The sequence below is a fragment of the Arachis hypogaea genome, chromosome 11 (assembly GCF_003086295.3).
Source record: "Arachis hypogaea cultivar Tifrunner chromosome 11, arahy.Tifrunner.gnm2.J5K5, whole genome shotgun sequence".
In the NCBI taxonomy this organism is placed as follows: Eukaryota; Viridiplantae; Streptophyta; class Magnoliopsida; order Fabales; family Fabaceae; genus Arachis; species Arachis hypogaea.
The window spans coordinates 139,971,545-139,996,494 of NC_092046.1; the positions used below are offsets into that span (position 1 = coordinate 139,971,545).

Here is a 24,950-nt window from a genome sequence, read left to right on the forward strand (position 1 = left end):
CCCACTTGTTAACCTCTAACTATGAAAAGGTTCATAAGCTAAATTGAAAAGATAAATAACAATTAAAGTAATAGAATAAAAAAAACTAGAAAGTAATTTAAAAGAACATTGAACCTGTGATTTAAGAAATAACCATAAACAGAAAGGAATCCTAATTCTAAAAATCTAAATCCTAAATCCTAAATCCTAAGAGAGAGGAGAGAGCCTCTCTTTCTAAAAACTTCATCTAAAAACCTAAAATTGTGTATTTGAAAGTATGATTATGAATGAATGGATTCTCCCACTTTATAGCCTCTAAGCTGTGTTTTCTGGGGCGAAAACTGGGTCAAAAACAGCCCAGAAATCGCTGGGGGCGAAATCTACCACGCTGATTTTCGTCACTGCGACGCATCTGCGTGGAGCATGCGTTCGCGTCGCCTAGCTATACGGCCACTATATCAAATTATATATCATTTCGAAGCCCACATAATTTGGACCTTTTTAGCTCAAGTTATGACCGTTTGAGTGCGAGGAGGTCAGGCTGGACAGCTTAGCAATTTCTTCAACTTCTTGTATTCCTTCCATTTTTGCATGCTTCCTTTCCATCCTCTAAGCCATTCCTGCCCTGTAATCTCTGAAATTACTTAACACACATATCACGGCATCGAATGGTAATAAGAGAGGATTAATATTAGCAAATTAAAGGCCCAGGAAACATGTTTTCAATCAAAGCACAAAATCCGGAAGGAAAAAGTAAAACCATGCAAATAGTATGAATAAGTGGGTAAAGAGTTGATAATAACCACTCAATTGAGCACAAGATAAACCATAAAATAGTGGTTTATCAGTAACACTAACTGATGATGAACTTCAAAACACTAACATCAGTTATGCTTTGAATGCAGATGAAACACAGAATCTCATTACCTTGCTCCGAGAAAATGCCGACCTATTCGCCTGGACCCCAACTGATATGCCTGGAATAAGTCCGGATGTGATATGTCATAAGTTCGCTGTAGATCCAAAAGTTCGTCGAATCAAACAGAAGAAGCGTAATATGGGACGGGAAAAGAAAGAAGCCACCAACAAGGAAACACAGAAGTTGCTGAACGCGAGCTTCATTCAAGAAATCAGGTTCACATCATGGCTAGCGAATGTAGTAATGGTTAAGAAAATCTCTGGCAAGTAGCGAATGTGTGTGGATTTTATAGACTTAAACAAAACATGCCCGAAAGATTCCTATCCTCTGTCATGCATTGACAAATTAGTAGACAACACGTCAGGCTTCAGAGTGTTGAGTTTCATGGATGCCTACTCAGGATATAACCAAATAATGATGCACCCTGGCGATGAAGAGAAAACTGCATTTATAACCGGCTAAGAAAATTTCTGTTACAAAGTAATGCCTTTCGGCCTTAAGAATGCAGGGGCAACTTTCCAAAGGCTGATGGACAATGTTTTTTAGCAACAGATCGGGAAAAACATGGAGGTATATGTGGACAACATGGTGGTCAAGTTGGAGACGTAAGAAAACCACAAAACCGATCTTTTGGAAGTCTACGAACAATTGAGAAAGCATAATATGAGACTCAACCCAGAAAAATGCGTATTTGGAGTACAAGGCGGAAAATTCCTCGATTTCATGCTAACACACCGTAGAATAGAAGCAAATCCAGAAAAATTTCAAGCCATAATAAAAATGAAGTCGCCCATGGTGATCAAGGAGTTGAAACAGCTAACAGGAAGATTGGCATCCCTATCGTGATTCTTGCTGACATCGGGTGCAAGATCATATCATATCTTCGATGGCTTAAGGAAATCCAAAGATTTCACATGGTCAAAGGAGTGTGAAAAAGCTTTCATCGAATTTAAAGAACTCATTGCCTCTCCACCAATATTACATAAACCGGTGCATGTAAGCCTTTATATTTATACCTATCAGTATCTACTCATACAGTTTCTTATGTACTTGTCACCGAAACAAGCAAAGAACAACATCCGATATACTCTGTGAGCAAAGTCCTACAAAATGCAGAAACACGATACCCAGACATTGAGAAGCTAGCTTATGCCTTGATCATAACAGCAAGACGTCTTTGCCACTATTTCCAAAGCCACGAGATCATAGTCTGAACTCAACAGCCATTACTACAAGTACTGACGCGTCCTGACCTAGCAGGGAGATTAATCAAATGGTCGATCAAGTTATCCGAACATGACATCTCATACCAAGCTCGGGATCATTAAAGTCTCAGATCCTTGCCGACTTCATTTTAAAATTTATTGTGGTAGATATACCTTATCCTGAATGGAAATTATACATCGATGGAGCCTCCAACAAAGACGACAGCGGAGCCAGGATCATCCTTAGAGACAACTCGGGAGTGTCAACCGAACAACCAATAAAATATGCTTTCACGGCAAGCAATAATCAATCCGAATACGAAGCTTTGTTGGCCAGACTATGCCTAGCTGACGAAATTAATGCCAAACATTTGAAAGTCTGCTGTGACTCATTGCTAGTCGTCCAACAGGTAAAGGAAAATTTTTAGGTTTGATATCTTTTGCTAGAACAATACTTAGATAAAGTAAAACATTTAATACAATGATTTAAATATTTTCAAATAATACATATACCTCGGGAAGAGAATCAGAGAGCAGATATTTTATCTAAATTTACCACCTCAAGAAAAACAGATATTGCACCAACATTATCTCAATTAACATTAAAAGAGCCTAGTATATCTAGAATGTTTGTTTTGAGTTTGTCACAAAAAGAAGACTAAAGAATACAATTCATCATTTATTTAAGACATGGAAGCATATCACCATCAGAAAGCAACCCGAGGCTTTTCCGAAAAAGGGCAAGCCTTTTTACCTTAATTGGAGATGACCTGTATAAAAGAGGGTTCTCCATGCCACTTTTAAAATGCCTCAAGACATAAGAGGATGACTTAGCAATATCTGAGCTATATGAAGGTATCTAAGGCACACACATTGAAGGACGTAGCCTGGCTGCTAAGATTTTACGAGCAGGGTACTACTGGCACTCCTTGAAGAAGGATTGCATGGACAAAGTCAAATGTTGTGACAAGTGCCAGAAATGTGCACCAGCAATTCACAACCCAGCAGAGCTATTACATACTATAGAAATCGGATAGCCTTTTCCACAGATGGGGGCTGGATATCCTCGAACCGTTTCCCATTTCAAAAAGGCAGGTAAAGTTCTTGCTAGTTGCAATCAATTATTTCACAAAATGGATAGAAGCACAACCCCTTTCAAAAATCACCTCGGACAAGGTAAAAACTTTCATTTGGAAAACTATTATATGTCGATATGGAATACTCAGATATATCGTTTCTGATAATGGTATGTAACTCACTGATAAAAAAATCACATCTTTCTTAGAAAATTTAAACATAAACCATCATTTTTCATCGGTAGAGCACCCACAAACTAATGGGCTTGCCAAAGCTGCTAACAAGGTAATTTTGCAGGCACTAAAAAAGAAGCTAACAGTAGCCAAAGGGCAATGGGCCGAGTTAATACCTGAAGTACTTTGGGGTTATAACACAACACCCCATTCAACAACTAAATAAACCCCTTTTAGGTTGGTGTACGAAGCAGAGGCGATGATCCCAGTTGAGATCTCTCAAGGATCATTGCGGACCGACAATTTTGACAACAACATCAATGAGCAAGCACGAAATGCCAAACCTGACATGATAGACGAGGATCGCAATAGTGCCAAACTTCGCCAAACACTAATGTAGATTGTCATTCAATGCAAGTACAATAAAAAGGTGAAACCACGAAGCCTATGTGCAGGCGACCTTGTCCTACAAAGATCGAAGACAGCAGGAAGCCGCAGGGGCAGGGGAAGTTAACTGAAAACTAGGAATGACCTTTCAGAATTTCAAAAGTACACGGGCAAGGAGTATACTCTCTACAAACTCTAGAAGGAGCCAACCTACCAAACACTTGGAATATATCGTCGTTGTGAACATATCATAGCTAGTCAATTGTAACAAGTGAAGGATGGGGTGGTACCCTTTTTCCTACCACTGGGGTTTTTTCCCACCATGGGTTTTACTCAGGAGGTTTTAATGAAGCCGACCACTTCATATCATGCACAAAACATCAAAAACAAATCAAAAGTTGCATGTTCACCTCTATTATCTACTTGTCATGAATAGAATTCGGACAAATTTTTTAACCCAAACATACCATTCAAAATTTAGATGAAAGTATCAAAAAACTACAACTGAATATCAATTGTTTAGCAAAACAACATAACTACCAAAGTTCATAAAACAAAAATACAAATCAAGGCATTATCAACCTTCCTTACCGGCTTCAGCTGCATTCTCTTCTTCAATTTCATCAGCATCATCAAGCACAAGTTTTCCGCCTACAACAATCTTGGTAACGTCAAGTTTGTTGACATCGAAATTCTATAAGAAAATGACAACCTAGTTCGCACAACAATCAAAACCCGCGGCGAACATTTCCATGACCTCTATTTCAAGCTCATGAACACGAGCAGTCATTTTTCCTTTATCAACATCTACCTCTTTAATTTGCCCATGCAAGAACCGAATTTGATTTCGCAGAGTCTCCACTTCTTCCTCCTGGTCCTTCACCCTTTTTGTAATTTTTGCGATCACTGTATCACTCTCCGTTAGAGACTTCTCCAATCCTAAAATTGTTTTAGTTTCTTTTCTTTCTTCCACCCTAACAACTCCGTGGTACGACCTATACACAGCATCCTTGTGGCAATCACCTACACAACATCACCAATAATAAGGCAACAACCACAAAAAAAATCAACGAAAATAATATACAAATTATTTTACCTGCAAAAATTGCACAACGGTCTCTTTTCCTACACTCTTCAGTAAATTCACATCATCTGGATACTAAGCTACCTTTTCAGCTAATTTCAAAAGTGGAAATTGGTCACTCCAAATATATCTCGGGTCAAAATTGCGAGCAAACCCATGTAATCACATTTTTTTGGTCTTTTATATTGAACACTAAAGCTGAGATCGACATTTACGGCAGATAGCACCTCCAACGACTTCTCCGACCCAACCCTTTTTCTTTTAACACTTTCAGGGCGTGCACTAGACTGAGCTGCCTCAGGGATAATAGTCTTTTGGGAGCCATCTTTATCAATTTTCTTCTTTTTTAAAAAAGACCTCATACGAGCTTAAGACAAGCTTGGCACTTTACCACCTGCAAGGAACAAAGGATGTGTCAGCAAACAACACTTAAAACGAAAAGTCTACACAAATGTCAAAAAACGCTACCTGTGTATCTTACCAAGGATTCCTTATCAAACTCATTGTTTAGCATCTCAGGAATCGAAAGCAACTTCCAGATGAAAAATAATCAATGAGGTAATCTAATACCAACTCCTGATCGTGAGTCCTACCCACAGCATCCAAAATTTGCATGGGCTCCGGACACCAGTACAGTGAAAATTTTTTCGATAGTTCTTCGTCCAAGTAAAAAGCATATTCAGTCTCTTTGGATCGAACTTTCATAAACATCTCTTTAAAACTTTTTAAGGAGGACTTGTACAAAACAAATAAGGAGCGACCTGGGTAACTATTAAGGTTTACCAACAAACCCTTCCGCACCCCTTTCGATTAGAATAAGGAGAAAAACAGGATAAGCGACAGATTAACTTTAAGAAAATTGATAAGACATTCAAAGGCTCGAAGAAAAGCCTAAGAATTAGGACGTAACTGTAGCAGAGCATAGTTCAACTGAGTTAACACTTGGCACTTAAAATTAGTAAAAGGAAACTTCACATGAAGCTCCGTCTATACACAACTGTAAAAATAAAAATATGCTCAGTTCCCTCTATTTTTGCAAACTCTCTCTTCACCATTATAAGAAAGAAATTCAACCCCGATATGGTTCTCTACCCTTACCCAGCTAGACCTACTCAGCATAGCTAACGACCTCATATTCTGAAACAAGGACGCACAACACTTCTCGTCCGCATGAACCCAATGGTACCACTCATCTTTTACCTCAACCACTTTGTCTTTTTTCATTGGAAGCAAAGTAAAATGAATACGAAGTGAAAAGAGAAGGAAGAAGTTACAAATCTTTAGATGTCATTTTCTTGGATAAATTAGAAGGAACAGGGAGGTGGTGTTTTTTCCAAAAAAAAAATAAAAGTAAAAAAGGTAATAACCGAACCAAATAGTTCCACTATCGCACGATGGAAAACGGAGAAGCGATTACACCGTTTGATCAAACAAACGTTTCAGTTACAACTCAAAAATCAACGTACAAAATGCCTTCTTGAAAAACCAACCGACAGTAATTATTATACGAATTGTGATTTCTGAGACACACGTTCTAAAAGCATTAAAAACTTTTTCTAAACCCAAACTCGAAAAAGATGCCATCTCCCAACTTAAGCTTTGGGGGCTAGCAGGACATAAGCCGAAGTATAACATTGATGTTCCTAAAGAAAGCTTAACTTGCTTTCACGGTATCTATAGCAAATCAAGTTTGGGGGCTCTGGTCTGTCCCTATTATCTCGTACTACAATGTTACACTTCGGAACAGGTTTTTTATTTATAAAGAAAATTTCGGACCTCAACGGAAGGGACCATGATTCTCGATTTGCAAACACTAAGATCGGTTATATCACAACAATAAATAGAGAATAAACATAAGTAACCGGATCATCAAAGAACAAGAGAGATCCCCACTTGATAAGTTTAGTTTTTTAAGATTTAATATTGACTTGAGCGTCGGAATCCTTTTTACAGGTTTTTAGTTTCGGTTCCAACGTCGAATAGACAGACGAAGAGATTATAGCTCAACTCATAGCAGGAGCCCAAATAAAGAGCTGCCTTCTGAAACGAGCTATATCTCGAAATCTCATATTAGGCAGGAACATAAATATTAAGATAATTTCGATAAAAATTAGACATAAACTAATATGTACTATAAAATTAACGTATGATTAATCAATACAATATATTTTACATTAAAAATAAGCAACTAAATGAGGTATGGATATAAAACTAAATATTAAAATACGAAAGTTCATATTAATAAATAGATAGTAATGAATTTGTAGACTAATTTCTTTTACAAGAATATTATTCATATATCAAAATTAATCATTATAATTAGTTATTAATGTATTTATATATAAATATATGTGTAGTTGAATTTATTTTTAATGTGTTATTATATTTTAACATATATTTTATATTGGTTGAGTTTAATAACTTATCTTAGTATCCATATAATTTCTTTTATGTGCAAGTAGCATTTTGATGATTGATGAGCGGATAATTTATACGCTTTTTGACATTGTTTTTAGTATGTTTTTAGTAGGATCTAGTTACTTTTAGGGATGTTTTCATTAGTTTTTATGTTAAATTCACATTTCTGGACTTTACTATGAGTTTGTGTGTTTTTCTGTGATTTCAGGTATTTTCTGGCTGAAATTGAGGGACTTGAGCAAAAATCAGATTCAGAGGTTGAAAAAGGACTGCTGATGCTGTTGGATTCTGACCTCCCTGCACTCAAAGTGGATTTTCTGGAGCTACAGAACTAGAAATGGCGCGCTTCCAATTGCGTTGGAAAGTAGACATCCAGGGCTTTCCAGCAATATATAATAGTCCATACTTTTGCCAAGAATAGACGACGTAAACTGGCGTTCAACGCCAGCCTTCTGCCCAAATCTGGCGTCCAGCGCCAGAAAAGGATCCAAAACCAGAGTTGAACGCCCAAACTGGCACAAAAACTGGCGTTCAACTCTACAAATAGCCTCTGCACGTGCAACACTTAAGCTCAGCCCAAACACACACCAAGTGGGCCCCGGAAGTGGATTTATACATCAAATACTTACTCATGTAAACCCTAGTGGCTAGTTTATTATAAATAGGACCTCTTACTATTGTATTAGGCATCTTTGGTCTCAGTTTTAACCCATTGTTCATCTTAGGAGACTATTGATCACGTTTTAGGGGGCTGGCCATCTCGGCCATGCCTGGACCTTCACTTATGTATTTTCATACGGTAGAGTTTCTACACTCCATAGATTAAGGTGTGGAGCTCTGCTGTTCCTCAAAGATTAATGCAAAGTACTACTGTTTTCTATTCAATTCTTCTTATTTCGCTTCTAAGATATCCATTCGCACCCAAGAACGTGATGAAGGTGATGATTATGTGTGACGCTCATCATCCTTCTCCCTTATGAACGCGTGCCTGACAAACACTTCTGTTCTACATGAAATAAGCTAGAATGAATATCTCTTAGATCTCCTAACCAGAATCTTCGTGGCGTAAGCTAGAATGATGGCGGCATTCAAGAGAATCCGGAAAGTCTAAACCTTGTTTGTGGTATTCCGAGTAGGATTCAATGATTGAATGACTGTGACGAGCTCCGAACTCGCGATTGCAGGGCGTTAGTGACAGACGCAAAAGGATAGTAAATCCTATTCCGGCATGATCGAGAACCGACAGATGAATAGCCGTGCCGTGACAGGGTGCGTGAGCATATTATTCACTGAGAGGATAAGATGAAGCCATTGACAAGGGTGATGCCTCCAGACGATTAGCCGTGCCGTGACAGGGCATTGGATCATTTTTCCGAGAGATGACCGAAAGTAGCCATTGACAGTGGTGATGTATCACATAAAGCCAGCCATGGAAAGGAGTAAGACTGATTGGATGAAGATAGCAGGAAAGCAGAGGTTCAGAGGAACGAAAAGCATCTCCATTCGCTTATCTGAAATTCCTACCAATGATTTACATAAGTATCTCTATCCCTATTTTATTATATAATATTCGAAAACACCATTATCACTTTATATCTGCCTGACTGAGATTTACAAGGTGACCATAGCTTGCTTCATACCAACAATCTCCGTGGGATTCGACCCTTACTCACGTAAGGTATTACTTGGACGACCCAGTGCACTTGCTGGTTAGTTGTATCGAAGTTGTGACAAATTATGAATGTGTAATCACGATTACGCGTACCAAGTTGCTCACGTGCCAGGAATAGTTTGAGCCTGGACATCACAATTTCGCGCACCAAGTTTTTGGCGCCGTTGCCGGGGATTGTTTGAGTTTGGACAACTGACGGTTCATCTTGTTGCTCAGATTAGGTAATTTTCTTTTTATTTTGTTTTCAAAAATTTTTCAAAAATCTTTCAAAAATCTCTCATCTGTTTTCGAAAAAAATAAAAATGTTTTCAAAAATTTTATTCAAGATTTTTAAGAATGAATTCTAGTGTTTCAGGAAGCATGTGAAGCCTGGCTGGCTGTAAAGCCATGTCTAAATTCTTTTGGACTGAGGCTTCCAAACCATCAGAGGTAAGTTACATACTTGATAAATGATGAGCAACAATTTGTTATCAAGATCAATATACTCTGGTGTTAAATGCTAAAGCTTGGCTGGCCATTGGCCATGTCTAGTGTTTTGGACTGGAGCTTTCTTTGAAAGCTTGGCTGGCTAGTGAGCCATGTCTAATTCCTGGACTGAAGCTTTAGACTAAGAATGCAAGATTCCTGGAATTCATGTTAAAAATTTTGGAAATCCTTATTTTTTCTTTTTCATATAATTTTCGAAAAATACCAAAAAAAATTAGAAAATCATAAAAATCAAAAATATTTTTCTGTTTCTTGTTTGAGTCTTGAGTCATGTTATAAATTTGGTGTCGTGCATCTTGCATTTTTTTTCGAAAATTCATGCATTCATAGTGTTCTTCATGATCTTCAAGTTGTTCTTGGGTAAGTCTTCTTGTTTGATCTTGATGATTTTTTGTTTTGTGTCTTTTCATGTTTATCATATGCATTCTTGAATTCTTAGTGTCTAAGCATTAAAGAATTCTAAGTTTGGTGTCTTGCATGTTTTCTTAGCATTAAAAATTTTTCAAAAATATGTTCTTGATGTTCATCATGACATTCATAGTGTTCTTGGTGTTCATCTTGACATTCATAGCATTCTTGCATGCATTCATTGTTTGATCTAAAAATTTCATGCATTGCATCATTTTTCTTGTTTTTCCCTTGCATCATAAAAATTCAAAAATCAAAAAAAATATCTTTCCCTTTTTCTCTCATCAAATTCGAAAATTTGAGTTGACTTTTTCAAAAATTTTTAAAATCAAGTTGTTTCTTATGAGTCAAATCAAATTTTCAATTTGAACATCTTATCTTTTTCAAAATCTTTTTCAAAAATCAAATCTTTTTCAAATTTCTTAGTTATTTTCGAAAATTCTAAAAATATTTTTCAAAAATCTTTTTCTTATTTTTATATCAAATTTTCGAAAATAACATAATCAATTAATGTTTTGATTCAAAAATTTGAAGTTTGTTACTTGCTTGTTAAGAAAGATTCAAACTTTAAGTTCTAGAATCATATCTTGTGATTTCTTATGAATCAAGTCATTAATTGAGATTTTAAAAATCAAATCTTTTTCAAAATTAATTTCAATCATATCTTTTCAAAAATATCTTCTTATCTTATCTTTTTCAAAAATATCTTTTCAAAATATCTTTTCTAACTTCCTAACTTCTTATCTTTTCAAAATTTGTTTCAACTAACTAACTAACTTTTTGTTTGTTTCTTAACTTTTTCAAAACTACCTAACTAACCCTCTCTCTCTCTAATTTTCGAAAATATCTTCCCTCTTTTTCAAAATTTCTTTTTAATTAATTAATTATTTTTATTTTTTATTTCAAAAATTTTCGAAAATTACTAACATTTTTCAAAAACCATTTTCGAAAATCACTAACTCTTTTTCAAAACAATTTTCGAAAATTATCCCTCCCCCATCTTATTCTATTTAATTCATTCATATCCTAACATCTCTTCCTCATCACAACACCAAATTCGAACCCCCCTCCTCTATCTGTGTTCGAATTTCTTCTTCTTTTCTTCTACTAACAATAAGGAACCTCTTTACTGTGACATAGAGGATTCCTCTTCTTTTCTTTTTCTCTCCTCTTTCTTATGAGCAGGGACATAGAAAAAGGCATTCTTGTTGAAGCTGATCCAGAACCTGAAAGGACTCTGAAGAGAAAATTAAGAGAAGCTAAATTACAACAATCCAGAGACAACTTGATTGAAAATTTCGAACAAGTAAAGGAGATGGCAGCCGAACCCAACAACAATGCAAGGAGAATGCTTGGTGACTTTACTGCACCTAATTCCAATTTACATGGAAAAAGCATCTCCATTCCTGCCATTGGAGCAAACAACTTTGAGCTGAAACCTCAATTAGTTTCTCTGATGCAGCAGAACTGCAAGTTTCATGGACTTCCATCTGAAGATCCTTTTCAGTTCTTAACTGAATTCTTGCAGACATGTGATACTGTTAAGACTAATGGAGTAGATCCTGAAGTCTACAGGCTCATGCTTTTCCCTTTTGCTGTAAGAGACAGAGCTAGATTATGGTTGGATTCTCAACCCAAAGACAGCCTGAACTCTTGGGATAAGCTGGTCACGGCTTTCTTAGCCAAGTACTTTCCTCCTCAAAAGCTGAGCAAGCTTAGAGCTGAAGTTCAAACCTTCAGACAGAAAGAAGGTGAATCCCTCTATGAAGCTTGGGAAAGATACAAACAGTTGACCAAAAAGTGTCCTTCTGACATGCTTTCAGAATGGACCATCCTGGATATATTCTATGATGGTCTGTCTGAGTTATCTAAGATGTCATTGGATACTTCTGCAGGTGGATCCATTCACCTAAAGAAAACGCCTGCAGAAGCTCAAGAACTCATTGACATGGTTGCTAATAACCAGTTCATGTACACTTCTGAAAGGAATCCTGTGAATAATGGGACGCCTATGAAGAAGGGAGTTCTTGAAGTTGATACTCTGAATGCCATATTGGCTCAGAACAAAATATTGACTCAACAAGTCAATATGATTTCTCAGAGTCTGCATGGAATGCAAGCTGCATCCAACAGTACTCAAGAGGCATCTTCTGAAGAAGAAGCCTATGATCCTGAGAACCCTGCAATAGCAGAGGTAAATTATTTAGGTGAACCTTATGGAAACACCTATAACTCATCATGGGGAAATCATCCAAATTTCTCATGGAAGGATCAAAAGCCCCAACAAGGCTTTAATAATGGTGGAAGAAACAGGTTTAGCAATAGCAAAGCTTTTCCATCATCAACTCAGCAACAGACAGAGAACTCTGAACAAAATGCTTCTAATTTAGCAAATCTAGTCTCTGATCTATCTAAAGCCACTGTAAGTTTCATGAATGAAACAAGGTCTTCCATTAGAAATCTGGAAGCACAAGTGGGCCAGCTGAGTAAAAGGATCACTGAAATCCCTCCTAGTACTCTCCCAAGCAATACAGAAGAGAATCCAAAAGGAGAGTGCAAGGCCATTGACATAAGCGCCATGGCCGAACCTGTAAGGGAAGGAGAGGACGTGAATCCCAAGGAGGAAGACCTCCTGGGACGTCCAGTGGTCAATAAGGAGCTTCCCTCTGAGGAACCAAAGGACTCTGAGGCTCATCTAGAGACCATAGAGATTCCATTGAACCTCCTTATACCCTTCATGAGCTCTGATGAGTATTCCTCTTCTGAAGAGAATGAGGATGTTACTGAAGAGCAAACTGCCAAGTTTCTTGGTGCAATCATGAAGCTGAATGCCAAATTATTTGGCATTGATACTTGGGAAGTTAAACCTCCCTTGTTCATCAATGAACTAAGTGATCTAGATCAACTGACATTACCTCAGAAGAGACAGGATCCTGGAAAGTTCATAATACCCTGTACCATAGGCACCATGATCTTTAAGGCTCTGTGTGACCTTGGTTCAGGAATAAACCTCATGCCCCTCTCTGTAATAGAGAAACTGGGAATCTATGGGGTGCAAGCTGCTAAAATCTCACTAGAGATGGCAGACAGCCCAAGAAAACAGGCTTATGGACAAGTAGAAGATGTATTAGTAAAGGTTGAGGGCCTTTACATACCTGCTGATTTCATAGTCCTGGATACTGGAAAGGAAGAGGATGAATCCATCATCCTAGGAAGACCTTTCCTGGCCACAGCAAGAGCTGTGATTGATGTTGACAGAGGTGAAATAGTCCTTCAATGGAATGAGGACTCCCTTGTGTTTACAACTCAAGGATCTCCCTCTGCAACCATGGAGAGGAAGCAAAAAAAGCTTCTCTCCAAGCAGAGTCAACCAGAGCCCCCACAGTCAAACTCTAAGTTTGGTGTTGGGAGGCCACAACCAAACTCTAAGTTTGGTGTTGAACTCCCATATCCAAACTTTAAGTTTGGTGTTGGAGAGTTTCAACAAAGCTCTACACATCTGTGAGGCTCCATGAGAGCCCACTGTCAAGCTATTGACATTAAAGAAGCGCTTGTTGGGAGGCAACCCAATGTTTATTTATCTAACTCTATTTTTATTGTTTTTCATGTTTTCTTAGGTTCATGATCATGTGGAGTCACAAAATAAATATAAAAATTGAAAACGGAATCAAAAACAGCAGAAGAAAAATCACACCTTGGAGGAGCATCTGTCTGGCGTTCAGCGCCAGAACAGAGCATGGTTCTAGCGCTGAACGCCCAAAATGGGCAGCTTCTGGGCGCTGAACGCCAGAGCAGGCATGGTTCTGGCGTTCAACGCCAGAAATGGCACACAAATGGGCGTTGAACGCCCAAAATGGCCACCAACCTGGCGCTGAACGCCCAGAGTTGGGCACAAAGGCATTTTTACATGCCTAATGGGTGCAGGGATGTAAATGCCTTGACACCTCAGGATCTGTGGACCCCACAGGATCATCTTAGGATCTGTGGACCCCACAGGATCAACTCAGGATCTGTGGACCCCACAGGATCCCCACCTACCTCCACTCACTTCTTCTCATCACTCTCTTTCACACAACCCCATAAACACTCTTCCCCAAAAAAATCCTTCACCAATCACCTCAAACTCTCTTCCCCATCACCTCTTCACCACTCACATCCATCCACTCTTCCCCATAAACCTACCTCATAAACTCCACCTACCTTCAAAATTCAAAACCAATTTCCCACCCAAATCCACCCATATGGCCGAACCTTAACCCCCCCCCCTCCCTTCCCTATATAAAGACCTCCATTCTTCATCAAATTCACACAACACACCCCTCTACACTCCTCTTGGCCGGAACCACATCTCCCTCTCCCTCTCCTCCATTTCTTCTTCTTCTTCATCTATTCTTTTGTTTATTGCTCGAGGGCGAGCAATATTCTAAGTTTGGTGTGGTAAAAGCATAGCTTTTTTGTTTTTCCATTACCATTGATGGCACCCAAGACCGGAGAATCCTCTAGAAGAGGGAAAGGGAAGACAAAAGCTTCCACATCCGAGTCATGGGAGATGGAAAGATTCATCTCCAAAGCCCATCAAGACCACTTCTATGATGTTGTGGCCAAGAAGAAGGTGATCCCTGAGGTCCCTTTTAAACTCAAAAATGAGTATCCGGAGATCCGACATGAAATTCAAAGAAGAGGTTGGGAAGTTCTAACAAATCCCATCCAACAAGTCGGCATCCTAATGGTTCAAGAATTCTATGCTAATGCATGGATCACCAAGAACCAAGATCAAAGTAAGAACCCGGATCCAAAGAACTATGTTACAATGGTTCGGGGGAAATACCTAGATTTTAGTCCGGAAAATGTGAGGTTGGCGTTCAACTTGCCATACATGGAAGAGAACGCACGCCCCTACACAAGGAGAGTCAACTTTGATCAAAGGTTGGACCAAGTCCTTATGGACATATGTGTAGAAGGAGCTCAATGGAAGATTGACTCCAAAGGCAAGCCGGTTCAACTAAGAAGATTGGACCTCAAGCCTGTGGCTAGAGGATGGTTGGAGTTCATTCAATGCTCAATCATTCCCACTAGCAACCGGTCTGAAGTTACTATAGACCGGGCCATCATGATCCATAGCATCATGACTGGAGAAGAGGTGGAAGTTCATGAGATTATACCTCAAGAACTCTACAAGGTGGCTGACAAGTCCTCCACTATGGCAAGGTTAGCCTTCCCTCACCTCATTTGCCATCTATGTTACTCATCTGGAGCTTTCATAGAAGGAGACATTCCTATTAAGGAAGAGAAGCCCATCACTAAGAAAAAGATAGAGCAAGCAAGAGAGCCCATTCATGGAGCTCAAGAGGCGCAGGAAGCTCATCACCATGAGATCCCGGAGATGCCTCAAATGCACCTTCCTCCACAAAAATATTGGGAGAAAATCAACACCTCCCTAGAAGAATTGAGTTCCAATATGGGACATCTAAGGGTGGAACATCAAGAGCACTCCATCATGCTTCATGAAATAAGAGAAGATCAAAAAGCAATGAGGGAGGAGCAACAAAGACAAGGAAGAGACATAGAAGAGCTCAAGGACATCATTGGTTCCTCAAGAAGGAAACGCCACCATCACTAAGGTGGATTTATTCCTTGTTCTTATTTCTTCTGTTTTTCGTTTTCTATGTTATGTACTTATCTGTGTTTGTGTCTTCATTACATGATCATTAGTAGTTAGTAACTTTGTCTTAAAGTTATGAATGTCCTATGAATCCATCACCTCTCTTAAATGAAAAATGTTTTAATTCAAAAGAACAAGAAGTACATGAGTTTCGAATTTATCCTTGAACTTAGCTTAATTATATTGATGTGGTGACAATGCTTCTTGTTTTCTGAATGAATGCTTGAACAGTGCATATGTCTTTTGAAGTTGTTGTTTAAGAATGTTAAATATGTTGGCTCTTGAAAGAATGATGACTAGGAGACATGTTATTTGATAATCTGAAAAATCATAAAAATGATTCTTGAAGCAAGAAAAAGCAGCAAAGAACAAAGCTTGCAGAAAAAAAAAAAAGAAAAAGAAGAAAAAAATAGGCGAAAAAAAAATAGAAAGAAAAAGAAAAAGCAAGCAGAAAAAGCCAATAACCCTTAAAACCAAAAGGCAAGGGCAAATAAAAAGGATCCCAAGGCTTTGAGCATCAGTGGATAGGAGGGCCTAAAGGAATAAAATCCTGGTCTAAGCGGCTAAACCAAGCTGTCCCTAACCATGTGCTTGTGGCGTGTAGGTGTCAAGTGAAAACTTGAGACTGAGCGGTTAAAGTCAAGGTCCAAAGCAAAAAAAAAAAAGAGTGTGCTTAAGAACCCTGGACACCTCTAATTGGGGACTTTAGCAAAGCTGAGTCACAATCTGAAAAGGTTCACCCAATTATGTGTCTGTGGCATTTATGTATCCGGTGGTAATACTGGAAAACAAAGTGCTTAGGGCCACGGCCAAGACTCATAAAGAAGCTGTGTTCAAGAATCATCATACTGAACTAGGAGAGTCAATAACACTATTCGAAATCTGAAGTTCCTATAGATGCCAATCATTCTGAACCTCAATGGATAAAGTGAGATGCCAAAACTATTCAAGAGGCAAAAAGCTATAAGTCCCGCTCATATGATTGAAGCTCTGTTTCATTGATAGTTTGGAATTTGTAGTATATTCTCTTCTTTTTATCCTATTTGATTTTCAGTTGCTTGGGGACAAGCAACAATTTAAGTTTGGTGTTGTGATGAGCGGATAATTTATACGCTTTTTGAAATTGTTTTTAGTATGTTTTTAGTAGGATCTAGTTACTTTTAGGGATGTTTTCATTAGTTTTTATGTTAAATTCACATTTCTGGACTTTACTATGAGTTTGTGTGTTTTTCTGTGATTTCAGGTATTTTCTGGCTGAAATTGAGGGACTTGAGCAGAAATCAGATTCAGAGGTTGAAAAAGGACTGCTGATGCTGTTGGATTCTGACCTCCCTGCACTCAAAGTGGATTTTCTGGAGCTACAGAACTCGAAATGGCGCGCTTCCAATTGCGTTGGAAAGTAGACATCCAGGGCTTTCCAGCAATATATAATAGTCTATACTTTGGCCAAGAATAGACGACGTAAACTAGCGTTCAACGCCAGCCTTCTGCCCAAATCTGGCGTCCAGCGCCAGAAAAGGATCCAAAACCAGAGTTGAACGCCCAAACTGGCACAAAAACTGGCGTTCAACTCTACAAATAGCCTCTGCACGTGCAACACTTAAGCTCAGCCCAAACACACACCAAGTGGGCCCCGGAAGTGGATTTATACATCAAATACTTACTCATGTAAACCCTAGTGGCTAGTTTATTATAAATAGGACCTCTTACTATTGTATTAGGCATCTTTGGTCTCAGTTTTAACCCATTGTTCATCTTAGGAGACTATTGATCACGTTTTAGGGGGCTGGCCATCTCGGCCATGCCTGGACCTTCACTTATGTATTTTCATACGGTAGAGTTTCTACACTCCATAGATTAAGGTGTGGAGCTCTGCTGTTCCTCAAAGATTAATGCAAAGTACTACTGTTTTCTATTCAATTCTTCTTATTTCGCTTCTAAGATATCCATTCGCACCCAAGAACGTGATGAAGGTGATGATTATGTGTGACGCTCATCATCCTTCTCCCTTATGAACGCGTGCCTGACAAACACTTCTGTTCTACATGAAATAAGCTAGAATGAATATCTCTTAGATCTCCTAACCAGAATCTTCGTGGCGTAAGCTAGAATGATGGCGGCATTCAAGAGAATCCGGAAAGTCTAAACCTTGTTTGTGGTATTCCGAGTAGGATTCAATGATTGAATGACTGTGACGAGCTCCGAACTCGCGATTGCAGGGCGTTAGTGACAGACGCAAAAGGATAGTAAATCCTATTCCGGCATGATCGAGAACCGACAGATGAATAGCCGTGCCGTGACAGGGTGCGTGAGCATATTATTCACTGAGAGGATAAGATGAAGCCATTGACAAGGGTGATGCCTCCAGACGATTAGCCGTGCCGTGACAGGGCATTGGATCATTTTTCCGAGAGATGACCGAAAGTAGCCATTGACAGTGGTGATGTATCACATAAAGCCAGCCATGGAAAGGAGTAAGACTGATTGGATGAAGATAGCAGGAAAGCAGAGGTTCAGAGGAACGAAAAGCATCTCCATTCGCTTATCTGAAATTCCTACCAATGATTTACATAAGTATCTCTATCCCTATTTTATTATATAATATTCGAAAACACCATTATCACTTTATATCTGTCTGACTGAGATTTACAAGGTGACCATAGCTTGCTTCATACCAACAATCTCCGTGGAATTCGACCCTTACTCACGTAAGGTATTACTTGGACGACCCAGTGCACTTGCTGGTTAGTTGTATCGAAGTTGTGACAAATTATGAATGTGTAATCACGATTACGCGTACCAAGTTGCTCACGTGCCAGGAATAGTTTGAGCCTGGACATCACAATTTCGTGCACCAATGATCAATCCACATGCTTGCAATCTCTCAAACGTTGAAGCTCATCAATCAAGGCAGTGAAATTGTTAAGGGATGAGCCACCTTCTTGAACAGCAGCTCTAGCCTTCTTCCCAAGCTCTTGAGCGCGCAGTCTGATTTCTTGGGCTTCATTGCCACCATCCATCAACCTCCTTATAGCCACCTCTATGCAACCTCTTCCCACAACCTTCTCTCTTTGGCCATAGCCAGTTGACCTCCATTCATCTACACCAACCTCCACTCCAACCCCGCGCACCTCAGTTATCAGTTTTTCATTATAGAACTGTTCCGAGTGCATTGGCCACGTTATCATCGGAACCCCAGCACTGATGGCTTCCACAGTAGAGTTCCACCCGCAGTGAGACAAAAACCCACCCACGGCGGAGTGCCTCAATATTAAAACCTGTGGGGCCCACCCTCTTATGATAATTCCCCTCTTTGAATTCCTCTCCTCAAACCCCTTTGGCAGCCACTTTTCTTTCATTTCTTCCTCCTCCTCTTTCCCCTCCTTCTCCCGTACCACCCATATGAATTCACAACCCGATGCTTCCACCGCGCATGCTATCTCGTACAGCTGGCAATCCGGGAAGCAGCATAGACTCCCAAAGCATATGTAGACCACAGAGTTTGGATTCTTAGAGTCGAGCCAGCTCATGCACTTCTGAACGCTCAACACGCTCTTCTGTCCTCTCTCCGCTTTTTCTTCAGCGGTTCTGTGAAGAAGACACGCAGGGCCAAGATGCCAGACCTTATGCCCCGTTGTTCTCTCGTAGTACTGGACGTACTCTTCTCCGTCGAGCTCCACGAAATTGTTGAGGATGATGCCGTGGCTTCTGAGCTCTGCCTCAAACGTCGACTCTAGGACCTCCCTTAAAAGCGTTGGTGGGGTTGCTTTCAAGGTGACAGAGTGAGGGAAGTCATGGATGAGAAAGGGAGGCGAAGCATCGGGAGGGACCGGGTGTGCCCTGAAGGACTCGACGGCGCAGATGGCGAAGAGGGAGAAGCCATTGAAGACCAACCTTGGGACGCGGAGCTTGTTGGCCAAGTCTTCCACCCACGGGAACATGAAGTCAGCGACGATACAATCGGGTGGGTGGTGGCCCAGAAAGTGTTCAATGGGCTCACGGAGAGTGTCCATACCGTTGAACACCTTCATGAAGGTGTCGTCGTCGAAGGTGTCTGAGAGGTTCTCGATGCCGTCGGGGAGTCCTACTTCTTGGGAGGGGAAGGGGACAGTATGGAGAAGGAAGTTGGGGTGGTGGGGAGTGGAGGTGCGGATGACTTGGGCGTTGGAGGGGGTAGTGATGATGGTCACGCGGTGGCCACGTGCGGCGAAGACTCTTGCTATGTCGCTGAGAGGGAGCATGTGACCGGCTGCGAGGAATGGGATGAAGTAGATTCTTAGTGGCTGCTGCCTCTGTTCATCAAGATAAGGAGAATGACTTTCCATGGTGGACAGTTGAAGCCAGCAATACCCACCATGTAGAAAATGCAAATAAACCCCATTATATTGGATAAGGGAAAGTCTACGCTAGTACTTAGAAATGAGTGATTACTATTAGATGAAATTTTATATCATTAAATATAGGTGCACCTTAAATATATTATTGATGACTATAACTCACAAAATCTGTTGATTCCTAACACTTCTCATTAGATAAATTAAGAGTGATGATTACTGCCCGTATAGTTTAGCCCTTAATTGTATTCTTTTTAGAGATCGGATTTACTTTTATTTTGAATTCTGAAACCATAAATTAGTAATATTTAGTGAGATATTAGTTAGTTTGAAAATTGAATCTTAATTTTATTTGAAAATATTTTAATAATTTTTTTATTAAAAGATAGAGAAATTTAAACTCACACAATTTTTTATATAAGTAAGTATGAAAAAATTATGTCATTTAAATTATAATGTATTAACTTTTTAATTAAAAAACTTAATTTAATAACTTATATGCAATTATATAGATTTTTTTAAACAATAACTTTTTAGTTGTCACGAATTTTAAAATTTATGTTTTTCTAATAATTGTGGATGAAATTTCAAGTATTAAACTACAATTAACAAGGTAATAATTAAATAATTCCATAAATTCAAGTGGTGGAGGCATTATGACAGAAATCGACAAATAAATAATTATATTTTTAATATATTATTTTACGTAAGAGTTTTTTTTATATATATATAAATTTTATATAGGTATTTTTTTATTTTTTGTCTTATATTAATTTTTTTTGGAATTAATAAGAATTAAATTTTGAATTTTTAGATTATAAAAGTTCTTATACTATATTATAATATCATTTCTCCTACAAATTTAAGTTGATTAAAAAAAATACATTTGAAAGTTATTAATGGGCTAAAGAATGAGGTTTAAACCTATAACAGATTTTAACTTGGTTACAAAAATAGATTGAATTTTAGATGTTACAATCTCTGCTAAAATAATTATGTAGGAGATATTTTATTTTTGTCTTATAAAATCATAATAAAATTAAGACAGAACATAGAAGAAAAATTTGTCACTATAAGAAACACACTGAATACCGTCAGATTTAGCGGCAATTATTATCGTTGGATTTAGCAGCATTTTTTGTATTTTTTTTTTTAAATTATGCAATTTTATTACTGAAAATTGGTCCAATTTGGACTACAGGCAAGTAACATAAAAAGAGGATACGAAGTTCCATCTTTAATAAAATGATTTAACATAAAAAAATAGAAAGGTAAGATAATAACTCAGGGTTCTCTTCTTCTCTTTGGCACACTTCTCCTTGCCATTTCTACCATAGTTGTAGAAGGGGTGGTTCTACCTTCGAATACCCATCTGTTCCTTGCTAACCATATTTGTCATATGAGGTTTGCTGTTTCTGCTCTTTTAGTTACTGTCGGATTTTATGTTCCGATACTAAATCTGACAGTAATCATTGGCGCGAAATCTTATTTCATTAGTGCCAACTTTACCCGCAAATCTTCCATCGGTATATCGGTTTAGTGAAACGCTGTGTCTAGGCAATTTACTGTTGAAAATTTCTGCCAGTAAATCTGACGGTGAAATTGGGATAAACTTCAAACGTGGACCCTTTCCCCTCAATTCTACGAACTCACTATCTTTCTTCTCTCTTGCTCCTCTCGTCTTCTCTCTTCAGTCCTGAAGCTGTCAGCGTCGCCACCACCAGCTAGAGCCTCCGTTGTCGCCACTGAAGCTGTCGGTCACTGCTGAAGCCATTGGGAATATCACTGCTATTCGCGTTTGTGGACACTGCCGCTTCCTGTCACCACCACGCCTCCACCATCCTGTAACCACCATCAAAAATAATTTTGGCATAGTTTTTATATTTTTTTTAAGATGTTTTTGTGAGTTTAGAATTTTATTAAGTTCTTATGAAATTATTGATTAAATTAGTATAATGAAATTTGTAATTAGGATTTAGTATAGTTTTTTTTATTATTTTCAGATTTTTTTGTAAGCCTAGAATTTTGTTTGGTATTTTATCAAATTATTATTGATTAAATTAGTGTAATGAAGTTTGTGATTAAGATTTGGTTTAGTTTTATTATTTTTTTCAGATTTTTTGTGAGTTCAGTATTTTGTTAGGTATTTTATTATCAAATTATTGATTAAATTAGTGTAATGAAGTTTGCAATTAGGATCTCTTATGTTAATTTAATGTAAATATAAATTAAATTAAGTTAAGGTAGGTTAAGTAGGGTGAGATTAAGAGTGCTTGAGCTGTTGGAAGACTTTGGTTAGTTTGTTGAATTAGTTTCACCTTATGAATTTAATAAGTTTTCTTTTTTATTAGGACGGTACTATTTCTCTGAAATCAATTGGAGTTCGTTTCTTCCGTATTCTATGCATTCGTGTTTTACATAGGTTTTCTATCTCTAAATATAATCAATTGTTTAAGTTTTGTGCTAGACTTATTTTTTCTAAGATTGCATTTTAGGACGGAAGTGGGAGAAGGCCGCGTAAAGGCGCCTTCTCGAAACCCTTGTTTGTTAGAAAATTTTGGAATTATAAGGGGTTGTGCACTAAAATGGTTAAGATTTGATGTGCTATTGAATCGTATTTGTTCTAAGTTATGTCTGCATCTCTTTTCTCTGTGAAAACTGTTAAATTTATTTGGTGAATATTTCTGAATTAAGGAAAAGTTCAGCCGAAATTTCGTTTAAATTGTTTAAAACATGTTTGGTTTATGAGAAAATGATAATCAAATTTAGTTAGAGATTTTAATAAGGGGACACCCTGTTGAATTTTCTAAAAATTTTAATAAATTGTGTTGTTGGATGAATTTTAGGGTGTTTGTTGCAAGATGGTTCTAAGTCATCGTTTGTGGATGTATGATGGGGACAACAGTGGACCGAGGGGTTTAAAACCTGAATTATTTGAGGAGGTTAACGCGTTTGTTGCGTATGTCTTTAATATGAAACCGTTTAGGTCTCAAGAGGTATCTAGGTGTCCGTGCTATAAGTGTCGGCTGAGTAAGTAAAGAAGTTAGTTTTTAGATTAGGTCTAAATTCAGTGAAAATTGATTGTTATTTTGTTTTTGACTTTTTGTGTTTAAATTTTGAGTTTGTACTTAAATAAATTCATAAGCCTTTGCTTGATGACATTTGTAGTGTTTTAAATTTAGAAGACATCTTGAAATTTATATTAGACTAAAATTATATTTTAAGATATTTATTTATAAGTTATTTATTATTTTATTATAACAATTTTTTCAATTGAACCATGTTGAACCGATTAAACTAATAAATCAGTAAATTAGTAACTAGAACGGTTTAATAATCGGTCTGATTTTCAGAACCTTGAGTTTACCGAAATACTACTATTACGGATTCAATTTTCGAGTCTAACGACTCAAAACGCCGTGGAGCCCTTAGCTCTATAGCCGGCCCAAGGTCTAAAACCGGCCCAAAATCCAAAACCTCCTATCAACTCAGCACAGTACAATTTTAATAGATTTTTAAATTCTTAAGATTTTTCATATTCTAACTGTTCCGAGGGTTACCTGAAATTGTAGGTCGATCTCGGACGAGATCTTTTGTGCTGATCGGAGATGACGTGTCCAGCGTGTAGGTGGTGGCCGGAGCTGCCGCATCCGACTTGTAGGGCTGGCAACGCTGCTGATCCTTTGTCACCAGAGAGTGGTGGTACCTGCAAGGGACTCCGATGCTTAAGTTAGCATGGGTATTAAGCAGGTTTTTTGTAGAATCAGAGTATGAGCTATACCTGGGTGCTCCAGTGTATTTATAATGGTGAGAAGTGACCTTTTTTAGATAAGATAAGTTAGTTATCTTTATCTTATCTTTGAGCGAGGTCATCTTATCTTCAAGGGAACCGCCCTTATCTCTTATAAGCTTGGGCTGCCTTATGATTTGGGTCGCGTTCCTCTATTTGGGCCCTTTATTGGGCTTTCCTAGCAATTTGGCCGACCTCTTTGAGAAGAGGTCGGATGGTCTGACCTGAAGAGGTCGGTCGCTTTGTCGCTAAACATTCCGGATCGGACAGTTCGACCCAGGGTATGAACAGTGCCCCTGCTCGAGCTCGGTCTTTTTTTTAAGGTCGAGTCTTAGTTTTGGGACTTCGATCCTTCTCTAGTGAAGCCGAACTCGAGCATCTGTCGACTTCCTCTCTGTAGAATCTTTTTTGAATGCGGAACGTTTTCTTAAGCACGCGCTTTTGCATTAACGCTCTGGTCTTGGGAATGTGCGAGGGTTTAATACCCTCATTAATTGATTTTTAATGCCCCGTTTTCCTTGGCTCTTTTATTTTGAACTTTACACACAGAAAACGGTTTCTCTTCTCTATTTTACTTGTAACTTCCCCTTTTCTTTCTCACTTTCTGTTTTTGTATTTTCGCATTTCTTCCAGCGACGTTGCTTGGCGATTGTTGGTGCTCTCTTTTAAAGGCGATTCCGGATTCTATCTTCCATCTTCAACTTCTTTGAAGCTTTCTCCTCTTTCCAGGTTGGTTTTACTTTCTGCTTCTTTACTTCTTTCGTCGCTTTGCCTTCGGTTCTTTGGTAAAGCTTTGATTTTTTGTTTGAATGCATGCTGGAAAGTTTGAACCTTTTCACGTCGTTATGTCCGATTGTTGCTGTGATACGTGTTTCTGGCATTTCTCCTGATGATTGAGGTTTTTTAGGGCTTTGCATGTTTTGCTGCCTTTTGATTTTGTAGCTTTCCGGAATAATAACTTCATTTGATTCTTTTGAAAAAGGTTGCGTCTTTGATGTCCTCCTGTTTGGTATTTGTTGTTTACTTTTTTATTGAAAAAGGGCTTTTCTTTGCTGAGAGTTTTGTTGGAATGTTAGTCTCGTAGATTTTTTCTGAGTCCTTACTTTGTCACTGCCTCCAAAGGATGCCCCTGGACCTTGTCTTGGGGTTTTCCTTTTACTTGTTTGTATGCTTGAATCATGCTCTGCTTATGAGTTGATTTTGACTTTTGCCCGAGGTGTTTTTGGTTGGTAATCTATTTTCTTCTTTCTTGCTGTAGGACTAGTTGACCTCATGTCTTCTCGCAAAAATATTGTTGAGACATCTTCCCAAGTCCCTGAGGGCATGGCCGATTGGGTGGATTCTAAGGTTCTTCTG

The 24,950-nt window shown here is 38.4% G+C and overlaps 1 protein-coding gene and 1 non-coding gene across 2 annotated transcripts; both read right to left on the reverse strand.

Annotated features, from left to right (window-relative positions):
• Positions 1-11,519: 11,519 nt before the first annotated feature.
• Positions 11,520-11,627, reverse strand: LOC112724262 (small nucleolar RNA R71). The gene has a single exon (XR_003163434.1). It is a non-coding gene; the product is annotated as a small nucleolar RNA R71 (small nucleolar RNA).
• A 6,355-nt stretch (positions 11,628-17,982) lies between these two features.
• On the reverse strand, positions 17,983-20,480 carry LOC112723004 (probable UDP-glucosyl transferase 73B6). The gene has a single exon (XM_025774222.3). It carries the CDS (start codon positions 19,793-19,795, stop codon positions 18,332-18,334), a length of 1,464 nt encoding a protein of 487 aa, XP_025630007.1. The 5' UTR covers positions 19,796-20,480; the 3' UTR covers positions 17,983-18,331.
• Between the last annotated feature and the right edge of the window lie 4,470 nt (positions 20,481-24,950).

Coding starts and splice junctions, on each gene's coding strand:
- LOC112723004 (XM_025774222.3), bottom strand. CDS start 19,795: ATGGAAAGTCATTCTCCTTATCTTGATGAACAGAGGCAGCAGCCACTA.